Below are 22,810 nucleotides of genomic sequence, written 5' to 3'. Positions count from 1 at the left end.
TAAGGATAGGCACCTTTTTCATCATTTGTATATATATACTTTGACAGAGATGTTATTTATGGTCTTTTATATGTAAGTTTCTTTTGTCTTTAATCATATAGAAAGAGACATGTGTTTCTCATTTCAGCCTAAAACAACCAATGTTCTAGGAGCTGTTAATAAGCCACTTTCATCAGCAGGCAAACAATCTCAGACAAAATCTTCACGAATGGAAACTGTAAGCAATGCAAGCAGCAGCTCAAATCCCAGCTCTCCTGGAAGAATAAAAGGGAGGTAAGTATATAAGGCTATGACATTAAAAAATTATATCATAGCATAAAACATTTAATGGAAGTGAATGGAAATAAATGATGCATATCTTAAGATTTCCACTTAAGGGTGGTAGTCTTTACAAGTTCTTATTTAGTTGGTTGTTCATTTTAGGTAGGTGCTTAGTCTTAGCCTTTCATATTCTAGTTTGCGGTGGTAATCGGTGTTAGAAGACATACTGTAGGGTCCCGCCTAAGTGCCCAGCAATCTGTTAAATTACAGCCTACTTGTGATGCACTGGTGGACAGCAGTCATGTGGAAGGATGAGGTCTGAGCTGCTGTGGAAGAGTTCTCATGATACAGTACTGAGTGGAAATGGCAAAGTATGGAGCAGAGTTATGTATCTGTCTCTTTTAAAAAGGATTTGTATTCACATTGGCTTTTGATGCATAGAAAAGTTTGAAGACTGCACAAAATCTTTACAGTGTTTATGGTAACCTAGTGTAGGAGGGAAATAATTTTATACTCTTATGTACAGGTTGAATTTCTTACTGTCTACATATATAAACTTGTTTAAAATAAAATAGTTTTAAAACTTTCAAACTCATGCTGTCTAGATTCTTCTTTTTTAAGAAAGAAAAAAAATTCACACTTTCACTGGTTTTACCATCAATTTGTTAGCAAGAGAGTATTGTATAAAACTAAGCCACAACTTATTTTTATTGGTTTTGCTAATTTATTAGGAAAGACTCTGCTGTCTTTGGCATTGTCCATAATCAGTCAGTAAATCATGAAGGAGACATTCCCAATATATTATCAATTTCTTTATAGTGAATAAATTGTTTAATGATAAATAGAATAGACATAGAAAACAATTATATCTGTGGCTCTTGTCTGTTCCATAGTTTCCTGGATTAGTGCCTGGTATTGGCTAAGTGACCCTTCAGCTGTAATATAATCCTCAGTTGGGTATTTTCTAGTGGATGGCCCCATACTTAACATAACCAAAAGCATTTCCATCAACTTGTTGGTTTTCCTTCTTGAATTCCCAGTTGTAACCAGAGATGATCCAATTTAGCCAGTCCTCCAGGCTTAGTCTTAGAATCATCTTTGAAAGAAAGGAAAGAAAAAAAAAAAAATCATCTTTGACTCTTCCCACTGTCTGTATTTGTTCAGTTGCTAAGTTTTGTCAGTGACAGTTTTATACTTTTCTAAGGTCTCATTTAGTTCATGCTCTTTCTTTAGTTAGGGTTTTGGTCTGTTTTCCCTTTTTTTATTCCTCCCTCTGTATCACTACTAGATAATCTTTTGTAAATGCCACAGTTGTCATCTTACTGCATTGCCAGAAATCTTTATTGGCTCCCTTTGCCCACAAAAAGGAGTCTTAACTTGAAAGTCTCACTTTCAGGACAATTATAGTTTTGCCCTGATCTTCCATGTTATTCAAAATAATCTATCTTTGCTAGTTTCCCTAGTATACCACCAAAAAAATACTTTCAGCCTTTAACCAATCATGTTGCTGTTTGTTCCTCCAAATTCCATTTCTTTCCCCAGGAATGAGATAGTTGTGTTTGAGGGACCAATTTGCTTCAAGATTAGGAATGAGGGAAGAGTGGCAAGAGGTGCCTATGAGAAGTAGCCAGATGGTGTCTGGCCTTTGAGGGCTGTGGGAAGAAGGTGGATTGGATTTTAAGTGCACTGGGGAAACCGTGTGGGGTCTGGTGATGTAGTCTGTGCTCTGAAAGGTTGCCCTGATGTGTGGAGAATGGGCTGTTGAAGAGCTGGAGTGGAGCAGAGAAACCAGCCAGGAGGCAGCTTTAGTAATTTTGGGGAGGGCGGGTGAGGACTCTGAAGATGGTAAATAGTTGAATTTTGGATTCAAGGTATTTCAATTGGATCAATTTCAATTGCTGTGAACAGTTAGGAAAAGCAAGAATATTTAAGAACGTGTTCTGAGATTTCTCCTGTGTAACTGGATAGATTGTGGTACCTGTTCCTGAGAGGTAGAAGCATATGAGACAGAATAGGTGTGTGTATATTTGCATGTGTGTGTTGGGGAGGGGAGGAAGAGAAGAATTTCGTACAACTGTGCTGTTTTGGCCATGTTAAAGTAGAGCTGCTTATTAAAAATTCAGGTGAGGTGTTGAGTTGGTATTTGGATATGTGAGTAGAGCTCAGCTTAGCTTCTGGGCCCGAGATAGAGATTTAGGGTCACCAGTGTATAAATGATCTTCAAAACTAGGTGAAGATTAGATCACCCAAGGACAGAAGAGCGAGACTTTATACCAGTGCATGAGAGCATGTCTGTGCATTCATCTAACAAGTACTGTGCCAGGCTGTGGTCCAAGTGGGCATGAAAAGTGATGAAAGGTCCATGTTTCCTTTCTGGCAGGTGTAGGTACTCGGTGCATAATTACTCCAGAGAGAAGAAGGGGGAGTGGGGACAAGGAGTGGCAGTGGCCGGGGTGGGTTGCCGTATGGGTCAGTCCAACTGCATTAAAAAATGTTTTTATTTGCTTTATGTTCCCCCAAAAAAGAGAATTTAGATTTTGTAAAGACTTGGAAATAAAACCTTGTGCCTTTTGGTTTCCCTATTATGTTAAAATAAATGTGCTTTTATTGCTTTGTTGCTGTGGTGCTAAATATGATAGAATAAACTGATATTTTTTTAAGAATAAAAGTTTCCCCCTTAAAGCTATAAAGCTACACTAGGGAACAGAAAGGGGTTTTAAGATTCTTTGATTGTAATAATTAAAATGTCTTTGTTAAAAGGCTTGATAGTTCTGAAATGGATCACAGTGAAAATGAAGATTACACAATGTCTTCACCTTTGCCAGGAAAAAAAAGTGACAAGAGAGACGACTCTGATCTTGTAAGGGTGAGAGTTTATTTGGATAATTTTAATAGTCATAATAATTTTACTGTATAAATAATTTTCACACTGAAACAAGTTAATGTTACTATCAGATTTGACATTTGAGATTTTTTTAGTGGTTTTAGTCATAAATTTTGATTTCATAATTATTCCCTACCATATATAATTTAAGTTTATTGAATCTCTGTATTTCTAAGTAATCTTTATTCTTTAGGTCTTTGGAATCAGACATTCCAATTTAATATTCAGAATGGCTCTTGTGTTTTTTAACACAAGTTTTGGAATTAGCCTTAAAAGGGAGATGGGGTACAGGTCCTTGAAGGTTCCTCTATTTTCTAGATTTCTTGAGCTTTTACTTACCCAGCAAACTTCTAGTAAAGGTGGGAAGTGCTACAGATTTCATAAAGTCCTTTGTTCAGGTTTTAAATGTTAATAACAATGATAACTTATGTGTGTGATAGACACAATTTGTAAATGTTATTTGAAGACAAGTTTGGGAAAGTTTTAGCATAGATATAGAGTACAGTTATGTATTCCAGCCCAACCTGATGGCTTAAAAAATTAGACTCTTCCTGATGCTCCAGTTCCACTCTTAACATGACTTAACATTAAACTCTTTGAAACAGTTTCCTTTTCTTTACAATGTGGTCACTTAACTGGTAAGATTTATCAGAATCAGCGAATTAGCCCAAACGAATAATTGTTGCTGCTGTTTTGTTGTTAAAATTTTTTATAGTCATGATTAAAGGCTACCATAATAAAAATTTATATGTGGGGAAGCCAATGTAGCTCAGTGGTTGGCTGAGCTCCTGTTTCCCATGTCCAAGGTCCCAGGTTTGATCCCTGGTACCTCCTAAAAGCAAACAAATGAAAAAACTAACTCCTCATTGGGGAGCAGGTGTAGCTCCATGGTTGAGCACCTGCTTCCCATGTAGGAGGCCTTGGGTACAATCACCGATGCCTCCTTAAAATAAAGAGTAACATGTGGAGGACTTCTGGGAAGATGGAGGATTAGAGAGGCTGAGGATCACTTCTCTCCCAGAAAAAATAACTAGAGACTGTATGGAGGGCTCCTCGGGGGCTCAGGACTAGGGAATGGCAAGACCCCACCCAGAAGACAGAGGCACAAAGGAAAGGAGGCTCAGCTGGCTGGTAAAGTCCTCTGGGCAGAGCTGCAGACACAGCAACTGGTGCCCACTCCCCCACCCACAGGAAAAATGCAGCTGTGGACTGTAGAGGCTGTGGACTGAGGGGGTAGCAGGGTTCCTTTTCCTCAGGGAAGGGTTCAGCGAATTCAGACTTCGGCCAATGAACTTGGTCTGCTGCGTTGGAGGGGTCCCACACTTCCAGGCTGGGTGGGGCCATCACATGGTTTGCACTGAGAGCCTGCTGGGAACTAGAGATAATTTGCCTCTTGCACAGGCTGGTTGCTGAGGAGGCAGGAGGGGGAGGAGGTGGCAGCCAAGGGTGGAGAACGGCCTCTGAGAATGTTTGTGAGGCTTGGGCCGCCCTGGGGACGCTGCTTCTGTACTGCCCGCTGGCCTGAGAAGTTACACTGAGTGCATTCCACCACGCACCTTGGTCTGAGCTCAGAGGTCTGCCAAAGAGCGCCCTCTGGCCAGATCAGAAAAGTGCACGAAACAGGAAAAATAATAGCAAATGAATAAAAGAGGCAAGCAGGTGCCTTTACTGCCACCCTCTCCAAGGCCCTTGGAAACTGGCCTGCACCCCATTACTGGGTCCTTAGCCCTGGTTTGAGCAGTTAAACAGGTATTCTTAACTATCTAGAACAGGAGTTCTTAACCAGGGGTCCACAGAAAAATTTCAGGGGGTCTGTGAGCTTGAATTGAAAAAAAATCAACTTGTCATCTTTATTTTCTCTGATATTTAACTGAAATCTAGCATATCCTTCACTTACGAATATATGCAATAAATAAATTACAGTAGTATTCATTTCACCTGACTGGCCAAGGGGTCCATGGAACAAAAAGGTTAAGAACCCCTGATATAGAACAAGTTGAACCAAGAATCGAATAACAGTGGTAGCACAAAGCTACTTAACAGTAAATCCCCAGGCAAGAGAGAGAAACTGAACAGCGGAATAAACTCAGCAAAAAATTATAGGCCATGCAAAGATAAAGGAAGAGATGACTGAGACATAGTAACAAATCAAAGCTCCAGATGAGACGTGGAACTTGAAACAGCTAATCAGTGAGGTTCATACAAATCTCCTAAATCAAATCATGGAGTTGAAGAACAACATGGCTAAAGAAGTGAAAAACATTAAGAAGACTTCCCGAAAACCACAAAGAATGATAAATTATCGATATAGTTTAGTATTTGCCAATTTGCTACAGTCATTTGTTAGGTATATGTAGGGAAGTCGTAAGGATTATAAATTCAGTTAGAGTGAAATTTAAAAACCATATATTTTATGATAAAGGGCCTTTAACTTAAGACGGCCAAAGCACTGATATTATATATTTGGTATAAAAAGAATTAAAAGAGTTTTATTTTTCTGTTATTAAAAGTTACCTAATAAAGACTTGTTTCCATTAAAAAAGAAAAATACATAGGCTGACAGAATGGATAAGAAAACGTGAGCCATGCATTTGCTGTCTGCAGGAGATTCACCTTAGACCCAAGGATGCAAATAGACTGAAAGTGAAAGGTTGGAAAAAGATATTTCATGCAAATAATAACAAAAAGATAGGAGAGGTAGCTATACTGATCTCCCAGAAAACACAGACTTTAAGTGCAAAATGTGATGAGAGATACAGAAGGCCATTACATGTTAATAACAGGGACAGTTCACCAGGAAGGAGTAACAGCCATAAATATCTATGCCCTTGACCAGGGTGCCCCAAAATACATAAGGCAAACTCTGGCAAAACCAAAAGGAGAAATAGACGTTTCTTTATAATAGTTGGGGTCTTCCATACACCATTCAGATCAATAGATAGAACAGCTAAGGAGATCAACAAGGGAAGAGAGAACTTGAACCATATGATAAATGAGCTGGACCTGACAGACATATGCAAAACATTACACCCCAGATCAGCAGATTACATATTCTTTTCAAGTGGTCATGGTTCTTTCTCCAGGTTAGACCACATGTGGGGCCACAACACAGCTCTCAGTAAATTTAATTTTGAAATTATACCAAGTACCTTCTCTGATCATAATGGAATGAAGCTGGAAATCAATAATAGGCAAGAAAGGGGAAAATTTGCACATAGATGGAAGCTAAACAATACACACCTAAATAATCAGTGGGTTAAAGAAGAAATTGCAAGAGAAATTAGTAGATATCTCAAGATGAGTGAAAACAACCTTATCAAAACTTACAGTATACTGCAAAGGCAGTACTGGGAGGGAAATTTATTACCCTAAATGCTTATAGTAAAAAAAATAAATATGGGTATGATTGTGGTTTAAAGGGAAAAACTGTCATTCATGCTACTAAAAGGAAAGCTAAAAAATGTAACATGGGCCTGTTTAGCATAGTAAAACCGCATGTGAAATATAAATATGGGTAAAATTGCATATATAAGACCATTTTTCTTTGAAACTGAACAAATAAACAAATGTGTATTAATGCTACAACATATTAATATGAGACAAACATTGTACTAAATGAATGAAACTAGACAAAGTGCTATATATTGTATGATTCCATTTATAAAATATGTAAATATTAATCAGTTTATAAAGATGAAATTAGATTAGTGGTTATGTAGGGCTGGGGAAGGATAGTGTGATTGAGAGGTGACTGTTAAGGGTTTTTTCTTTTTGGAGAAATGAAATTGTTTTAAGATTTTTTGTGGTGATGAATGCAAAACACAGATCATACTAAAAGCCATTGATTATACACTTTGGATAGATCATGTGGTATATAGTATATCTCAATAATAACTACTTATAAATAAATAAATGTGCAAGAATAGCCAGAAATAGCCATGTACAACAGGAGAAGCAAAGAGAGATTGAGAGATGAAGGATTTTCTTGTTTGTCTGTTTTTTGTTTGTTGTTGTTATTAATATTATTGAAATAATGAAAATGCTCTAATAGTGATTGAAGTCATGAATGCACAACTATGTGATTATTACCAAATACCATTAATTGTGGTGAGTTGTATGTTTTATTAATATGTATCAATAAAATTGAATAAAAATTTTTTTTAAATAAAGAGCTAAAATCAAAGATTTCATTGAACAACTGGAGAAGCTAGAAAAAGAGCAGCAAACCAATCGAAAAGCAAGTGGAAAGAAAGAAATAACAGGGAAGTGGCTGAAGCAGTTGAGTGCCCGCCACCACATGGGAGGTCCCGAGTTTGGTTCCCAGTGCCTCCTTGAGAAGACTAGCAAGACAGCAAGCTGACACAATGGACTGGCACAGTGAGATGATGCAACAAGGAGACACAAAGAGGAAACACAATGAGAGAGACAGCAAAACAGGGAGCAGAAGTAGTGCAAATGATTGAACCCCTCTCTTCCACATGGGAAGCCCTAGGTTCGGTTCCTGGTACCTCCTAAAGAGAAGATGAGCAGACACAAAGAGCACACAGTGAATGGACACAGAGAGCAGACAACGAATGCAAACACAAGGGGAGGCAGAATAAATCTTAAAAAAGAATATTAGAGCAGAAATAAATGAAATTGAGAACAAAAAATTTAATAAGAGAAAATCTACAGAACTCAAAAGCTGATTCTTTGAGAAAATCAATAAAATCAACAAACCCTTAGCAAGACTACCAAAGGAAAAAGAGAGAAGGTGCAAATAAAGACTAGCAAAAAAAAAAAAAAAAAAAAAGACTAGCAAAGAAAAAAGAAGGTGCAAATAATTAAAATCAGGTTTGAATGGGGGGACGTTACGACTGACTCCACAGAAATAAAAAGGCTCATAAGAGAATATTATGGGGAAGCAGATTTGGCTCAACTGATAGAGCATCCGCCTACCACACGGGAGGTCCAGGGTTCAAACCCAGGGCCTGCTGGCCCACATTCAGTGCTGATGCATGCAAGGAGTGCCCTGCATTTAAGGGTGTCCCCCGTGTAGGGAGCCCCATGTGCAAGGAGTGCACCCCATAAGGAGAGTCGCTCTGCATGAAAAAAGTGCAACCTGCCCAGGAGTGGTGCTGCACACAGGGAGAGCTGACGCAGCAAGATGACGCAACAAAAAGAGACACAGATTCCCAGTGCCACTGACAAGAATGTAAGTGGACACAGAAGAACACACAGCAAATGGACACAGAGAGCAGACAACTGGCGTGGGGGAAGAGGAGAGAAATAAATAAATCTTTTTTCTTTAAAAAAAGGATATTATGAGAATCTGTTTGCCAACAAATTAGACAACCTAGATGAAGTGGACAAATACCTAGAAGTGCACAAACTACCTACATTGACTTTACAAGAAATATAGTTACTCAAGAAACTAATCACAAGTAAAAAGGTTGAATCAGTCATCAAAAATCTTCCTACAAAAAGTCCAGGATCAGAAGCTTCACAGGTAAATTCTACAAAACATTTTGAGAAGAATTCATTCCAGACCTGTTTAAACTCTTTGAAAGAATTGAAAAGGAGGGAAAATTACCCAAAACTATTTTATGAAGCCAACATCACCCAACTACCAAAGCCAGATACTATAAGAAAATTACAAAGTAATCTCTAATGAACACAGATGCAAAAATTCTCAACACTTGCAAATTGAATCTAGCAGCACATAGAAACAATCACATGTCAAGATCAAGGAGGTTTTATTCCTTGTATAATAGGGTGGTTCAACATAAGAAAATTAATTAATGTAACACACATCACATTAACAAATTGAAGGGGAAAAAAAAAACATACGATCATCTCGATCAATGCAGAAAAGGCATTTGACAAAATCCAGCGTACTTTTTTGATAAAAGCACATCAGAAGATAAGTATAGAAGGAGTTCCTCAACATAATAAAGGGCATGTAAGAAAAACCACAGTCAACATCATGCTCAATGATGGTTGAAAGCTTTCACACTGAGATCAGGAACAAGACAATGATGCCCACTGTCACCACTGTTATTTAACATTGTGCTAGAAGTTCTAGATAGAGTAATTAGAGAACTACAAAAAAAGGCATCCAAATTGGAAAAGAGGAAGTAAAAACTTTCACTATTTGTGTTGTGAACCTCTATTTTGAAAATCCCAAAATATCTACAACAAAGCAATTAGAGCCAATAAGTGAGTTTAGCAAAGTGGCAGGATTCAAGATCAACACACAAAAATTAGTGTTTTTATACATTAGTAATGGGCAAGCTGAGAAGGAAATCAAGAAAAAAAAATTCCCATTTACAATAGCAACAAAAAGACTCATATATCTAGGACTTAATTTAACCAGGTATGTAAAAGATCTGTGTTCAGAAACCTACAAAACACTGCCAAAAGAAATCAGAGAAGACCTAAACAAATGGAAGGACATTCCTTGTTCATGGATTGGAAGACTAAACATTGTGAAGGTGGTAATTCTACCCAAATTGATTTATAGATTCAGGGTAGTACTAATCAAAATTCCAACAGCCTACTGTTAATTAAATAGAAAATTTAATTAACAGGTTTATTTGGAAGGAAAATGGGCCCCAAGTAGCCCAAACATCTTAGAAAAGAAGAGCAAAGTCAGAGGACTCCCACTTTCTGACCTTGAAGTGTAGTATAAAGCCACATTGTTCAAAACAGCATGGGGTCATGGGTGTAGCTCAGTGGTTGAGCGTCTGCTTTGCATGTTCAAGGTTCCATCATGTTCAGTCTCCAGTATCTCCTTAAAAAAAAACAAAAAACACCCAGCATGGTGTTGGCATAGACAAAGATACTTGATCAATGGAATTGAATTGAGAGTTCAAAAATAGTCTCTCACCTCTTATGGTCAACTGATTTTTGATAAGCCTACCAAGTCCACTTTTTTGGGACAGAACAGTCCCTTAAACAGATGGTGCTGAATGAACTGTATATCCATAACCAAAAAAATGAAAGAGGACCACTATCTCTCCCCCTATTCAAGAATCAAATGAAAATGGATCAAAGACCTAAACATAAAAGCCAGGGCCAAAGAAGTCCTTGAAGATAAAGTAGGGAAACATCTATAAGACCTTGTAGTGGGTAGGGGTATCTTAAACCTTACACCCAAAGCTCGAGCAACAAAAGAAATAATAGATAAATGGGACCTTCTAAAAACTAAACATGTCTGCACTTAAAGGACTTTTTGAAGAGGGTAGAGAGACAGTGAGCTCTATGGGAGAAAAATGTTTGGAAATCACACATCTGACAAGAGTCTAATATCCATGATACATAAAGAGATCCTACAACTCAAAAAAAAAAAAAAAAAAGGCAAATGTCCTGATTGAAAAATGGGTAAAAGACCTGGAGAGATATTTTTCTAAAGAAGAAATAGAAATGGCAAAAAAAACACATGAGAAAATATTCAATATCATTGGCTATTAGGGAAATGCAAATCAAAGCTACAATGAGATATCACTTCACACCTACTAGAATGGCCACTATTAACAAAACAGAGAACTTCAGTGTTAGAGAGGATGTGGAGAGAAAGAAACAGTTACTTTTGGTGGGAATGTAGAATTGTACAACCACTGTGGAAGTCTGTTAGGTGGTTCCTAAGAAATATGTAGACTTGCCATGTGACCCGTCAGTACTGCTACTAGGTAGGTATATATATACCCAGAAGAACTAAGAGCAGTGACAAGTACAGATATCTGCATACCTGTGTTCATAGCGACGTTATTTAGTTGTCAAAAGATAGAAACAGTTGTCCACCAATTGATGAATGGATAAACAAAGTGTGGTATATACACATGATGGAATATTATTTAGTTGTAAGAAGAAATGAAGTTGTGAAGCATATGACAACGTGGATGAATCTAGAGTACATTATGTTGAAAGAAGCAAATAGGCACAAAGGACAAATATTATATGACTTAGGTATTACGAACTAAATATAATGGAGTTAATATTAGAATGTAAGTCACCAGAGAATAGAATGTAGTTAAAGTATGGAAAGCTGAGGTTTAATCTGTGCAGAATTTGTAAAAAGTTGCTTTTAAATATTTGGAAATGAATAGAAATGGTGAAAGCACATCATATAGAATTTGTAATTAGTAATGTTAATATATTGGTATGATGGTTTATTTTTTCTCTTTTTTGAATAATAAAAATGCTCTAATATTGATGAAGTGAGGAATACACAACTTGGTGATTATACTGAATGCCATTGATTTTAGATTTTAGACAAATTGTGTGGTTTATGAACAAAAAAAATAAGGTGGGTTGGGGAAAAAATACACCAAATGTAAGAAACGTGTATTATAGTTAGTAGTAACACTATGATGATGCGCTTTCATAATCTGTTACAAATGTCTCACAGCAACGCAAGTATGATGGTGGTGGTGGGGTGATATATGGGAGCCTGTATGATGTTACACATGTCTGTTTTGTAAGTTCACGGTTTTTACTATACACTTATTTATTTAAGTTCATGTGTGAATTGTATACTTCAGTAAATTGTTTTTAAAATGAAAATAAAACTTAATGTGTGAATCTACCCAGTTAATGGGGATGGAGGCAAAGGTAGGACTAATCATAAAATAAATTGCTTTTACATTCTCTGAAACATAGCTGCCCTTTTTGTCTTCCACTGGCCCAAAATTACAGATCCCAGGAAGTTTAAAATTATTTTCATTTTGTTTTAGATTTCTCAAATGATTCATTTTGCCAGATAAAGATGAGAAAACATGGTTTTGATTATTTCTTGTTCATATTTTGTTGCCCTATAAATTCCATTAAGTTTAGATTTTGGAGCACAGCAGGACGAAGACGCCTCTGTCTTTCTGGAAGCAGTCTTAAATTTTCTGAGCTCTTGAGCTTTGTAATTGTAACAGAGGCCCCTTGCTCTCTCTTGTGGCATGATTAGAACATAGCATTGGATTCATTATCTGAACTACCTAAAGGTACTTTCAGGTCCTCTAAGGTAGTTTCCACTGAAATGCCCTCAAAGAGGTGAGCACTCTGAAATACAAGTTCTATTTAAAGACCAGTCGATTACAGTAAAAAAGTCATGTCTTATTACGTACCATCTTCACATTGAAATTTCACTGCAAAGAAATTATTCTCCATATACATTTATATTCAAATACTTAGTTTTACAAAGAATGTTATTTTTCCTGTTTCCTGCCCTTTAACCCTCAGTTCTCTACTACCTCTGTTTTTATAGCAAGGCAGTGTAAAGGGAAAAAAAAAAGATGTAGAGAATGTAGTGTTTTAAGAAATTGCGTTATCTTAAGATATTCTTCTCAAGATAGCAGAATTTGCATTTCCTATTTACTGCCAACCTTTTCCACAACATAAAGGATTTCAGCCAATTCTCACCTCTTTAGACATCAAAAAGATTGTAGCATTTTAACATTTTAAGTATAATTAACAGCACTGATTTATAGATTTATATAGGTGATTGTGGCTAAAAGGGAAAATTTAAAAGATAAAACCTAAAACTACAACATAGTGAACCCTATTGAAGACAATGGACAATAGTTAATATTACAAGTGTAAGAATGTTCTTTCATGAATTATAACAAATGTGCAACACTAATACGAAGTGTGAATAATAGATATATGGGAAAAATACACCTAATGTAAGCTGTAGACAATAGCTAATTGTACTATTTTAATAACTTTCCATCAATTGTTGCAAAAGTAACTACTGTTAAAAAAAAATTAGTGCAATTACAAACAGTGCTATCATCAATTATAACACATGTTCCACACCAGTGCAAGGTGGTGGAGGTGGGCTGGATGGGAATCCTGTGTTTTATACATTATAGGTCTGTAAACCCACAACTTCTCTAATTAAAAAAATTAAAAATAAAAAGAACTGTAGCACTTTAACATTGGAGGTGACATTTTAGATTTAGGAAGACAACAGTGCTTTCTAAATGAATATATAATTGTAAAATCCCAATGTGATTTTGTTTTTAAAGTGCATAGGGAAGAATAAATAGATGTAAGAAAAAGCAGCGATGAGGACAGGATCAGCCCAATCAGGCGCGCACACACACACACAGTTTAGTTTTCATAAGTGCACTATTGCAGTACTTTTATAGTGATAGCCAAGAAATGTTCTTTATTTTAAAATGTGATGCAAATAAAGGAAGTGCATTGCAAATGAATGCTTCTTGAGAGATAGAATGCCTGTTTAAGGGTGGGGTGGGGAAAACAGTTTATCTCACATCCTATTCTAAAACATGATACAGTCGGGAATAAAACTGCAGCATACACGAAGGTGGAACATAGATGAAAACACAGAGTTCAGTAGACAAGTGGAAAAATCACCTAATACCAGGGATAGTACAGGGGCAGTAAGTACACAGACAGGAAAGGCAGATGAATGATTACACACATAAAAGTTACAAGGTAGTCAAATGGTTTTTGCTGTTTTGTTTTCATGGATTTTTAATGTTGTAAATTGGCACAAACTTTCTGAAAATTAACTTAGTAAGATATGTATGTGCGCACTTGTGTGTATGGATAACATTATAAGTATTCACGTAGGCACAGGTAATTCCATTTCTGCAACTAATTGTAAGGAAACTATCAGAACTAAAGACCAAGAATGTGTAGGCCGAGATGTTTATCAAAAATTGGATGTGCCAAAATATAACTGGTTGCTTTAGAGCCCTAGAATTATAGAGTATTTTAACAGTGTCTAGGGGACACTGGAGGGAATTTCCTCAGTCTCCATATGCTGGCCAACCCATAAATTCTCTGAATGTAGACTAGGATTTTATTTTAAATTTCAACTCAACTGATTTTTAATTGTTTTTGTTGCCAGTTAGTTGTAATTGGGAAGAAGTAGTATATCTGACTCAGAAGTGATTTCAGAGTTTTTAATAAATGTTGAATGTTTAAATTTCATATTCATTTATAAAACCCATTTATAAAATTTATATCCATTTATAAAATTAAAATAGCTCTTGTGATATGAAGAATTAATGATATATTTATATATACCTAGTTCTTATTTTATATATCTTATGCATTATGTGGTAAAATTAAAATTACTTAAATTGACCATGAAAACAGAGCCATTATACTCTGGTAATAGTTCCCCATTAGGACCAAGCACTACCATCAGAATTTTCTTTCTCATGAAATAGCTCTTCACTTAAAACTTATAATTTAATAAAACGCTGATCTTGAGAGGCTTCTGTTTAAGGCTCTCTAGCTTTAAGAATAAAAACTTACCTGAGAAATTTTTTTAAATTCAGAAAGTGTTAATAAAAGCAAGTAATTATGATTCTATTATGTTTGAGAATGGTATTTTAGGTACATTTTTATGATGCAAGGAGGTAACAGATTTTTTTGTTTAATTTTTCAAAATGTACTCATAATTTTAATTGTTTAATATAATTTAGTATTATGGTTAATTTTTATTCCTAGTCTGAATTAGAGAAGCCTAGAAGCCGGAAAAAAATACCTGTTACAGACTCAGAGGAGAAATTAGGAATGGATGACCTGACCAAACTGGTGCAAGAGCAGAAACCCAAAGGTGGCCAGCGTGGGCGCAAGAGAGGCCAGCCGGCGTCCGAGTCGGACGAGCAGCAGTGGCCTGAAGAGAAGAGGCTCAGAGAAGACATGGCCGAGAACGAGGACGAGCAGAATAGCCCCCCGAAAAAGGGTAAGCGGGGCCGGCCCCCAAAACCTCCTGGTGGAGGCACCCCAAAAGAAGAGCCAACAGTAAAAACTTCTAAAAAAGGAAGCAAAAAAAAAGGTGGGCCCCCAGCAGCCGAGGAGGAGGAGGAGGAAGAAAGGCCGGGTAGCGACCCGGGGCCGAAGGCCAAGGGCAAGCAGCACCGCACGTCGAGGAGAGCGCAGCAGAGGTGAGGAGGGCGCCTGCCTTGCATGCGTGTGGTTACTGCCTGCCAAGGCCTGACCTGACGCTGTGCACATTTGGGTCTTCCCCCAAGGAGAGCAGAGTCTCCCGAAACTAGTGCAGTTGACTCCACACAGCCCACACCACAGAAAGGACGCGGAGGACCTTCCAAAACGCCTTCACCACCACAGCCCCCCCAAAATGTGTAAGTCGTGAGCAATGTTAAATTTCAAACAGTGTCAGATTATTTTGTAAGAGTTCCTAAATCTAGAAAACGCTAGGTCTGTAGTTAATCGCCATATATCCTGCCCCTTTCCCTAGGTAAGATGTAATTTTTATGAACTTACCTAGGTGACTGATATCCCACTCACTCACTGGGGACATTCGTACCCGACCACAGGTTTAATGCATCTTTACAAGTGAATACTAAATAGTTTACTATTTCAGATGCAGACTTTATGGTAAAGAGATGGTAAGGTATTTTTAATCACAGCACTTTGACCTGTTTGCCTTTTTACTGCACGCTACAAGGTTTTTTCCATGTCTCCCTCCCAGCAACTTTTCCTTAAAAAGAAATTGAAATTGCTTTTACACTTCTCCTTTTACTCCTATAAACTTTGTAAGTAGGAAAGTAACAGGCATCATTCTTCTTAAATTAGATCCATAGAAATTAATTATCACCTTTGATTTCAAGATTTCAATGCCTCAGTTTCGGTTTCTAATGTAATTAACATATCAAACTCTATCTAGGAGGTAGATAAGTAGTTGAGGATTTCCACACAAACACATGTCTATGAGAGAGAAACAGTGTTTTACCCTGAATAGTGAATGTGGCAGGAGTACCACCAGTGCTGTCATTTGTGGATTTGGCAGTATTTTTTTTTCCTTAGTCATTTAAGTGAAAATAAAATAGTGTATCTTCATCATATTGATCAGAAGTGGCCCTGTGACATAATTACAGCAGAAGTTTGACTTCTGCAGTGTCCCCACACCCCCCTGGCTCAGCACTCAGGTGTCTGGCGTCTTTCCTGTTCCCGGGTGTCCACAGTGAGAGGCGTCTCGTCCAGGCCTCTGTCATTTAACCTTTCCCGCAGGTGGAAGTAAAGGTAAGTACGTTGTTGTGTTTGGATGTAAATATTTTGGATTCAACCAAGGAAAATCATTGTTACTACACAAAGGTTTCCTAATGCATATTAAGGTCCTGTGATTAATTTTATAACCAGGAAATAATAACAAGGAAACATTATATTTTTCAAGCTCAGGATTTTACTTTGTTTATATTTGGGCATCATAAAAGTAAGGACTTAAATGATTGCATTTATCATCTCCTGAAATTACACAGGTTCTCACAGGAATGTTCTAAATCAAACAAGTATTTTTGTTTAAAAATATGTACAGAAAGGGACTCTGTCACCTGTCTTGGCATAGGATTTACCCTCACTGGGAAACTTTCTTAGAGCTGGTATAATAACATAGGTTATGATTTGTCTGTTTTTATTATTGTAACCACAGTGCAACTGAAAAACACTTCACCATTTTTTTCCCATATAACTAGTCCTGAAAAACTGAACCAAGTGAAAAATTACTTAGTTTGAATTAAACAGCATACATGTTGAATTGTTTATAGAAGCAATAAGCTTATGTTCCTACTTGTTCTTAAAAAAATGAACATTTATCAGAAAACAAGGATCACCAGTAGTCCCTTGTCTGCACTATATTGTGGGTCTTTACAAAGCAATGTGACATCAGCTGTTTTTACATTTTTAGTGGAAAGGTCAGGAGAATGGGTATGGTTTGGAGTTAGGCGGTAGCAGTAAAGTTAGAGGAGAATGTATCTGAGATCTTCCTATCAGTGATTCTGCAGGACCAGGTGAAGAGGGGTGAACTACTAAGAAAGACCCCAAGTGTGCTGCTTGGAACAGCTCGATGAACATAGGTGCCTTTTACTATGTTGGGAAAGATATAAGGAAGAGGACATGTGGGGTATTTGTTTTGTTTTAAGGAGGTACAGGGGATTGAACCCAAAACCTCGTAATGAGGAGCAGGTGCTCAACCACTGAGTTACACCCGTTCCCCAAGGCTTTGTTTTTTTTTTTTGTTTTTTTTTTTTTTAGGAGGTACTGGTGATTGAACCTGGGACCTCATACTTGTATATGTGAGGTGGGTGCTCAACCACTCCTGGAATTATGTTTTGAAATCCTTTATGGTACGGTCTCAGTCATGCTTTTATTCCTTGGTAGATCATTATATCTAGAATTCTAGGATTAAACACTGGTTTGTGAGTCAGAACAAAGAAGAATGTCTCGTAGCTTGTAAAGTAATTTAGGTTAAAAATGCTAATAAATGAGAATTCATGGAATATTTAAAACATTTCCTTTTGACAAGGTTCAGTAATCACCTAGAGAAGAGAAGAATCATTCAAATTTTTGTGTGCTTTACTTTAGCCGTGTCGGACGTTCCAAGCAAGCAGCTACTAAAGAAAATGATTCAAGTGAAGAAGTAGATATGTTTCAGAGTAGCTCTCCTGTCGATGATGACGTGCCACAGGAAGAAACAGAGGAAGAGGAGGTTTCTACAGTAAATGTAGGTGTTTATTAAAGTGCCATGTAGGTAGTATGGGATATAGAAATATAGTTGCTAAGTATTTGGTCAGATCCTTTAGCACATTCTACTTTTTACAGTTCTAAGTATGTACATGTTTTTTCTTTATTAGTTTGTAGTGTCACTTTATCTACTGACTGAGTAACTGCCAAAGCATCTTTTATGGAAACCTGAAACTGAATGAGAACAATAGATGTAGCCTAGTGAAAGTATAAAGTAAAATTTAAAACTAAATGTAGAGGAAAACAATGCCATTGTTAACCGTCAACTTTAGACTAAATGCTTGACACACAAAGCATTTAAGTTGTGTCTTGATTTTAGGGCCCTGGTAACCATTAAGTATGCTGTCCTTTCCATTTCATTACTTTCTGTTTCATATTTCTATTTGAATTTCACAACAGAAAATAGAAACTCATCAAGCACACAGACTAAAATCATGTCTTTAACTAAAATTAACCTTTGGAATTGAAGCGCAAGCTGAATGAGAATTCATAAGATTGGTATTAGACACTTATTTTGTAAAAGTAGAGATGTGGTACTTCCCAAGAGACACTTTTGTTTTTGCCAGTCATCACGTTGTCCTCAGATAGTTCTCTTAGGAAAACATGTAATTGAGACAATTCAGTAAGACTTGTTCTCTTGATACACTAATGTTGAATGTTTGGGTTAGCTCAGCCAACCATGTCTGAGAGACCTGGAGCTCTGCAGTCAGTTCCGAGTTGGTCTGTGCGGTTCTGTCCTATTTAATGGACTTGGCCTTCCTTTCTGCCCTGGGAGGTACTTATGAGAATGGGGCGAAACCAGAGAGAATATGCTGAATTATAGTCTCAAACTAGACGTGCTTGTTTCTTCAAGCCTTGTGGGGGGATACAGAAGTGCGACCGAAGCCTCTACATGAGCGTGAGCTGATACCTTCATCAAAGAAAAACTACTGAGTAAATGAATTAATTAACTAAAACCATGTCCTAGTTATATTTTTGTTGTTAATAATGATCTTTTTAAAGTTCAAGTTCAGATTATTTATATATATTTGATAGCTACTAGGAGCCAAACTCAGTAACTGTCTTCCCAGAAAGATAGCTGTGATTCAATTGTAAGTTTATAAGTATCAATGTTTTCTTTCACTGCAAAAATGTAAATAGAAAGATTAATCCAATTGCCCATTGTATTTTCTTGCTCTGGATATTGACTTCTTTTCATATCTCTTTAGAATTATTAAAGAGAAAAACAGAATAGTTTTCCCTTTAGCTATTCTGGAAAAAAGTCACTATTTAAGGGTTCAAATATTATATATGTCTAAATATGTGATGCCAAGGCAGAAAGCTAAAAGGAGAAAGCTTTCAGGATCCAGAACAAGTGAAAATAAAGATGGTTTTAAAAAAGAAAACTAATTACTGCTATGTCTAATAAAAGTTTTATTTAAGGTTTAATGAAGTCTCTTTTTTTTTTTCGGTCTTTCAAGGTACGGCGGAGAAGCTCTAAAAGGGAAAGGCGATGAACAGATGTAATTAGTAACTTTCTCTGTGAAAGCTTTGAAAAAAGTCTTTTTTTTTTTTTTTTTTGTCAAGCTTGAGCCTGAATAAAGCTTTTTGACGCACACCACGGGACTGCTGAAGACGGGACAGTTGGCCCTTACTGTTACGACCTCACGTATTTGTGGTCACACGCTTTAGCCATGCACACGGTGATAACATTGACTCTGGGTCTCGTGAAAGTGTAACGTGCGATGGCTGTGTCGACATAAACTAAAGAAAAAGCTTGTAAATACCACCGCCACCACCACCACCCCTCCCTTTTTTTTTTTTTTTAATTTTTCTGACTTCTAAAGTGCTTGTATAGCTTTTATCTGCGGCTTTAAACTGGCAGTACCTAACTGTTTATTGGAACTATTGATTCGATAAGAGTTTGTCAGGATGGCTCTTAAGCAGTAATCTGTCAGCATTTGTATTTGTATTTTCTGCAATTTTACTGTGAAAAATTTTTTTTCGACAAATGGGGTCATTTTCTTCATGTCACTATTTGTTGGAGAATGAAATGGTCTCTTCCCCGTTCATGTATCCTACCTAGCGTGTGCTCCTGGGCACCCCTGAACTGCAGAGGTGCTCACCTGTCTGCCATTACAGCAGAGTGATGTCCCTGATTGGAGGACACCGTGCAAATTGTGAAATAGTCCTTACGTTGTTTGAATTATTTTACACCTCAGTATTGGTTCCAGAATTTTCTGGCCTTTCATGGCATAGAAAATTTTAAGAAAAGAGAGATTTAAAATATTTTAATTTTAAAGAGTGTTATAAAATAATGTACTGAATTCTTTATCCCATTTTATCATCCCTTTTCAGTTTTTATTAACTTACTGTATCAATAAAATTCTGTAATTTGAATGAGTTTTTAATAGTCTAGAATGTTATTGTGTATAGATATTTCCTCTTGAACATTATGTTCAGAAAATGCAAATTACACTATAATATAAAATCTGATATATACATGTTTGAAAAGTTCCAGTTCTCCATAGAGTATAAAGTTAATCAGAGAAAAAAAAATTTTATTGATGCAGTGTGTCTTTATAAAGCTGTTCTTGAAAGCCAAGTGTTTTGTATTTTATAGTGAGTTGCATGTTTATGAAAAAAGTGCTGAAAATGCTATGTGCTCTTTTCTGTAAATTCGTATTTAGCCATAGTATATGATAGATTGCCTCATAACATAGTTTTTCATCAAGAGTTTATTATTGTACTTTATTTTGGAGCCAAAAATTGTTTTCTGGGAGGGGCAGGGTGAGAGTGATATGTCCAACTCTATCAGCTACTGTAGGTATTATAATCTTATGAACTTTGAGTGAAATTCCACTCGGTCCAGATTGGGAGAAGTGGAAATTTATTTGGATTTAGAGCAGATCCTTTTTTTTTTTTTAATCTTCATTGTAATCTACAAAATATAGAAACAAATTTCTTCTTAAAGCAGTATGCTTTATACAGTTGTATAAACTGTATTTTGAACCAAAACACATAGATTACTGCTTAATGCTTAACTAAATTCATTTTGGTATTTCAGGTGCTGTTCTTTGTATTGTTTGTTTTGCTTTTGTGGTTTTGACATTGGCAAAAAATTCATACTTTATTAAATTTATCTCATTGAATAATGGAGTATTTTCATACAATACACCATTATGCTTAAGGTATATTTCCAAGGTTGGTTATAATAGATGGAGGATATAATAAAGAAGCTACTATTTTGGAAAATAGCATTTTACTATTTTCCAGTGTATTGCAAGTGATGTGACTTTTTTCTTCATGTTTATGAAACAGCCTTTTAATTTTTAAAAAATTGTATCTTAATCTCTCAATATTCAGCTATTCTTCATTCACAACAATCCTGACATCAGTGATTATGGGAAGCTGCTGTATTTCTAGGCAGCTAATGTTGGACTGAGGTGCACTGGTTTTTAAATGTTTCATTAGCTCTCTTCTCCCAAATATGCTCTTTCTATTTCTGCAATACAAAGGCATGCTTTTAAGTCCAAAAAATAAAGAACAAGGGATAGCTTATACTTTTGTTGTTGACTCAGTTGCACTGGAAATGTTTATGGAAATATATCTTTACAATCATTTTATAAAACATACGATAAAATGTTCCTGAAACAGGTTATGGAGGATTTCTATTTGCATGACCATAGTTAACCAAATTTCATTACACCCTAATGCTATACATTAGTTCACTGAAAATGTTCATTGTAGATTTTGTTTATATTATAGTGCCAATGAGTCTGTGATTTTACAACTTATCTGCTTACTTTCTCGGAGGACTGTGATGTAAATGTTTCATTCTGTAGAAAAATAGGTACAATGATGATCAAAATTCAGATGTCCTATGTCTTCATCTTAGGAGATCATCTTATTATTATGTTTAAACAGTTTATGTACTAACATTTAGAGAGCCACATACTTTAGCTAGAAGAAACAAGTATGTACAAAACATTCATTGCTAATACTGGTTAGCGAACTCTTCAGTAATAATGTTCATTTAAAATCTGTACTGTATAACATGAAGGAAATATTTAACTCACTGTAACAAGTTCCATTATGAAATCTTATGATTCCTCAGTGAGGTTATCTTGCTGCACTCAGTAGCAAATCTGTTTAGTCCACATTATAATAAAATTTCTTGCTGCAGTGCAACAGGAAGCTTTTTCAGTGATCTCCACTGTATATGTAAATTACAAATGTGGCTGTAAAACTTGTTCCAGGTATTAACGGTTAAATTACTTTCTTTATCTTCTTACAACTTGCAAGTTTGATTTTTAGGGTTTCCTTTTGCCCACTTGAAGATTTAGGATTTTGTTTAACTTAAGCATATCTCCTTTGCCACATAGTATTATGTCACCGTAATGAACAATTGGTATTTAGATAGAAAATCAATTTTCAGACACATTTTTGGATTTTCTGTGACGATGAATAAAGATGAAAGTTAATATAATTTGTATTATTTTATTTATGTGAATCAGTATATATTTAAATATGTTTACTAAATGTAGAGAAGCACATTTTGATGGTTTAAAATTTTCAAGCCTCTTACATGAAGAGGAAATAAATTTCCTAATAACATTTTTCTTTATTTTCTCTCTCTTTTTGGTTTAAATTTCTCATGCAAAGAATTGTATAACTGAAGAAAATAAATGTAGTAGTAACTTTTTAAAAAAAATAAGTAAGAGAATAGGTTGTTAGTGACTTTTTAAAACTTCATTCAGGAATCCTTTACTGTGTGCCCACTATATATTGAGGATAAAGTATAAACATGAGTAAGTCTCTGACCCTGTGAAGTTTATATTCTGTTGGGAATGAAAGGAATGAGTAAACAATAATTACATATATAATACACAGATTGGGAAAAGTGAAGTGAATAAACGGGGATAGAGAGTAGAAATGATCTGGATGAGAAGTTATTTCTTATATTTTGAAACTGTGTTTTTTGATGCATAAAACTTAGAGTTGTTATGTGTTCATGATAAAGTAACACTTTTATAATTGTTCTGTGTAGTAATAGTTTGATATTAGTATAACCACACCAGCTTTATTTTGTCTGTTGTTTGCATGATAAAACCTTTTCTGTCATTTTACTTTCAACCTATTTGTGTTTAAATGTTTAATGTATGTGTTGTACAAGCAGTTTATGCTTGGGTC

At 36.0% G+C, this 22,810-nt stretch overlaps 1 protein-coding gene across 4 annotated transcripts in view; it reads left to right on the top strand.

The window, feature by feature from the left end:
• The window catches only part of PDS5B (PDS5 cohesin associated factor B), a 206,249-nt gene extending 184,015 nt beyond the window's left edge, over nt 1–22,234 (top strand). Inside the window, exons 30-35 of one of the 4 annotated variants that reach the window (XM_058276969.1) lie at nt 128–273; nt 3,022–3,121; nt 14,603–15,042; nt 15,130–15,240; nt 17,480–17,618; nt 19,099–22,234. In XM_058276969.1, coding sequence (XP_058132952.1) covers nt 128–273; nt 3,022–3,121; nt 14,603–15,042; nt 15,130–15,240; nt 17,480–17,618; nt 19,099–19,134 — 972 coding nt within the window. In that variant the 3' untranslated portion in view covers nt 19,135–22,234. Of the gene's footprint in view, nt 1–127; nt 274–3,021; nt 3,128–14,602; nt 15,043–15,129; nt 15,241–17,479; nt 17,619–19,098 lie in introns of all 4 variants that reach the window. The other 3 variants (XM_058276968.1, XM_058276971.1, XM_058276970.1) reach the window with 3 other exon arrangements.
• The last annotated feature ends 576 nt before the right edge of the window (nt 22,235–22,810 follow it).

The sequence above is a fragment of the Dasypus novemcinctus genome, chromosome 15, assembly GCF_030445035.2.
Source record: "Dasypus novemcinctus isolate mDasNov1 chromosome 15, mDasNov1.1.hap2, whole genome shotgun sequence".
Taxonomy (NCBI): Eukaryota; Metazoa; Chordata; class Mammalia; order Cingulata; family Dasypodidae; genus Dasypus; species Dasypus novemcinctus.
This window is presented reverse-complemented; position numbering and strand designations above follow the sequence as displayed.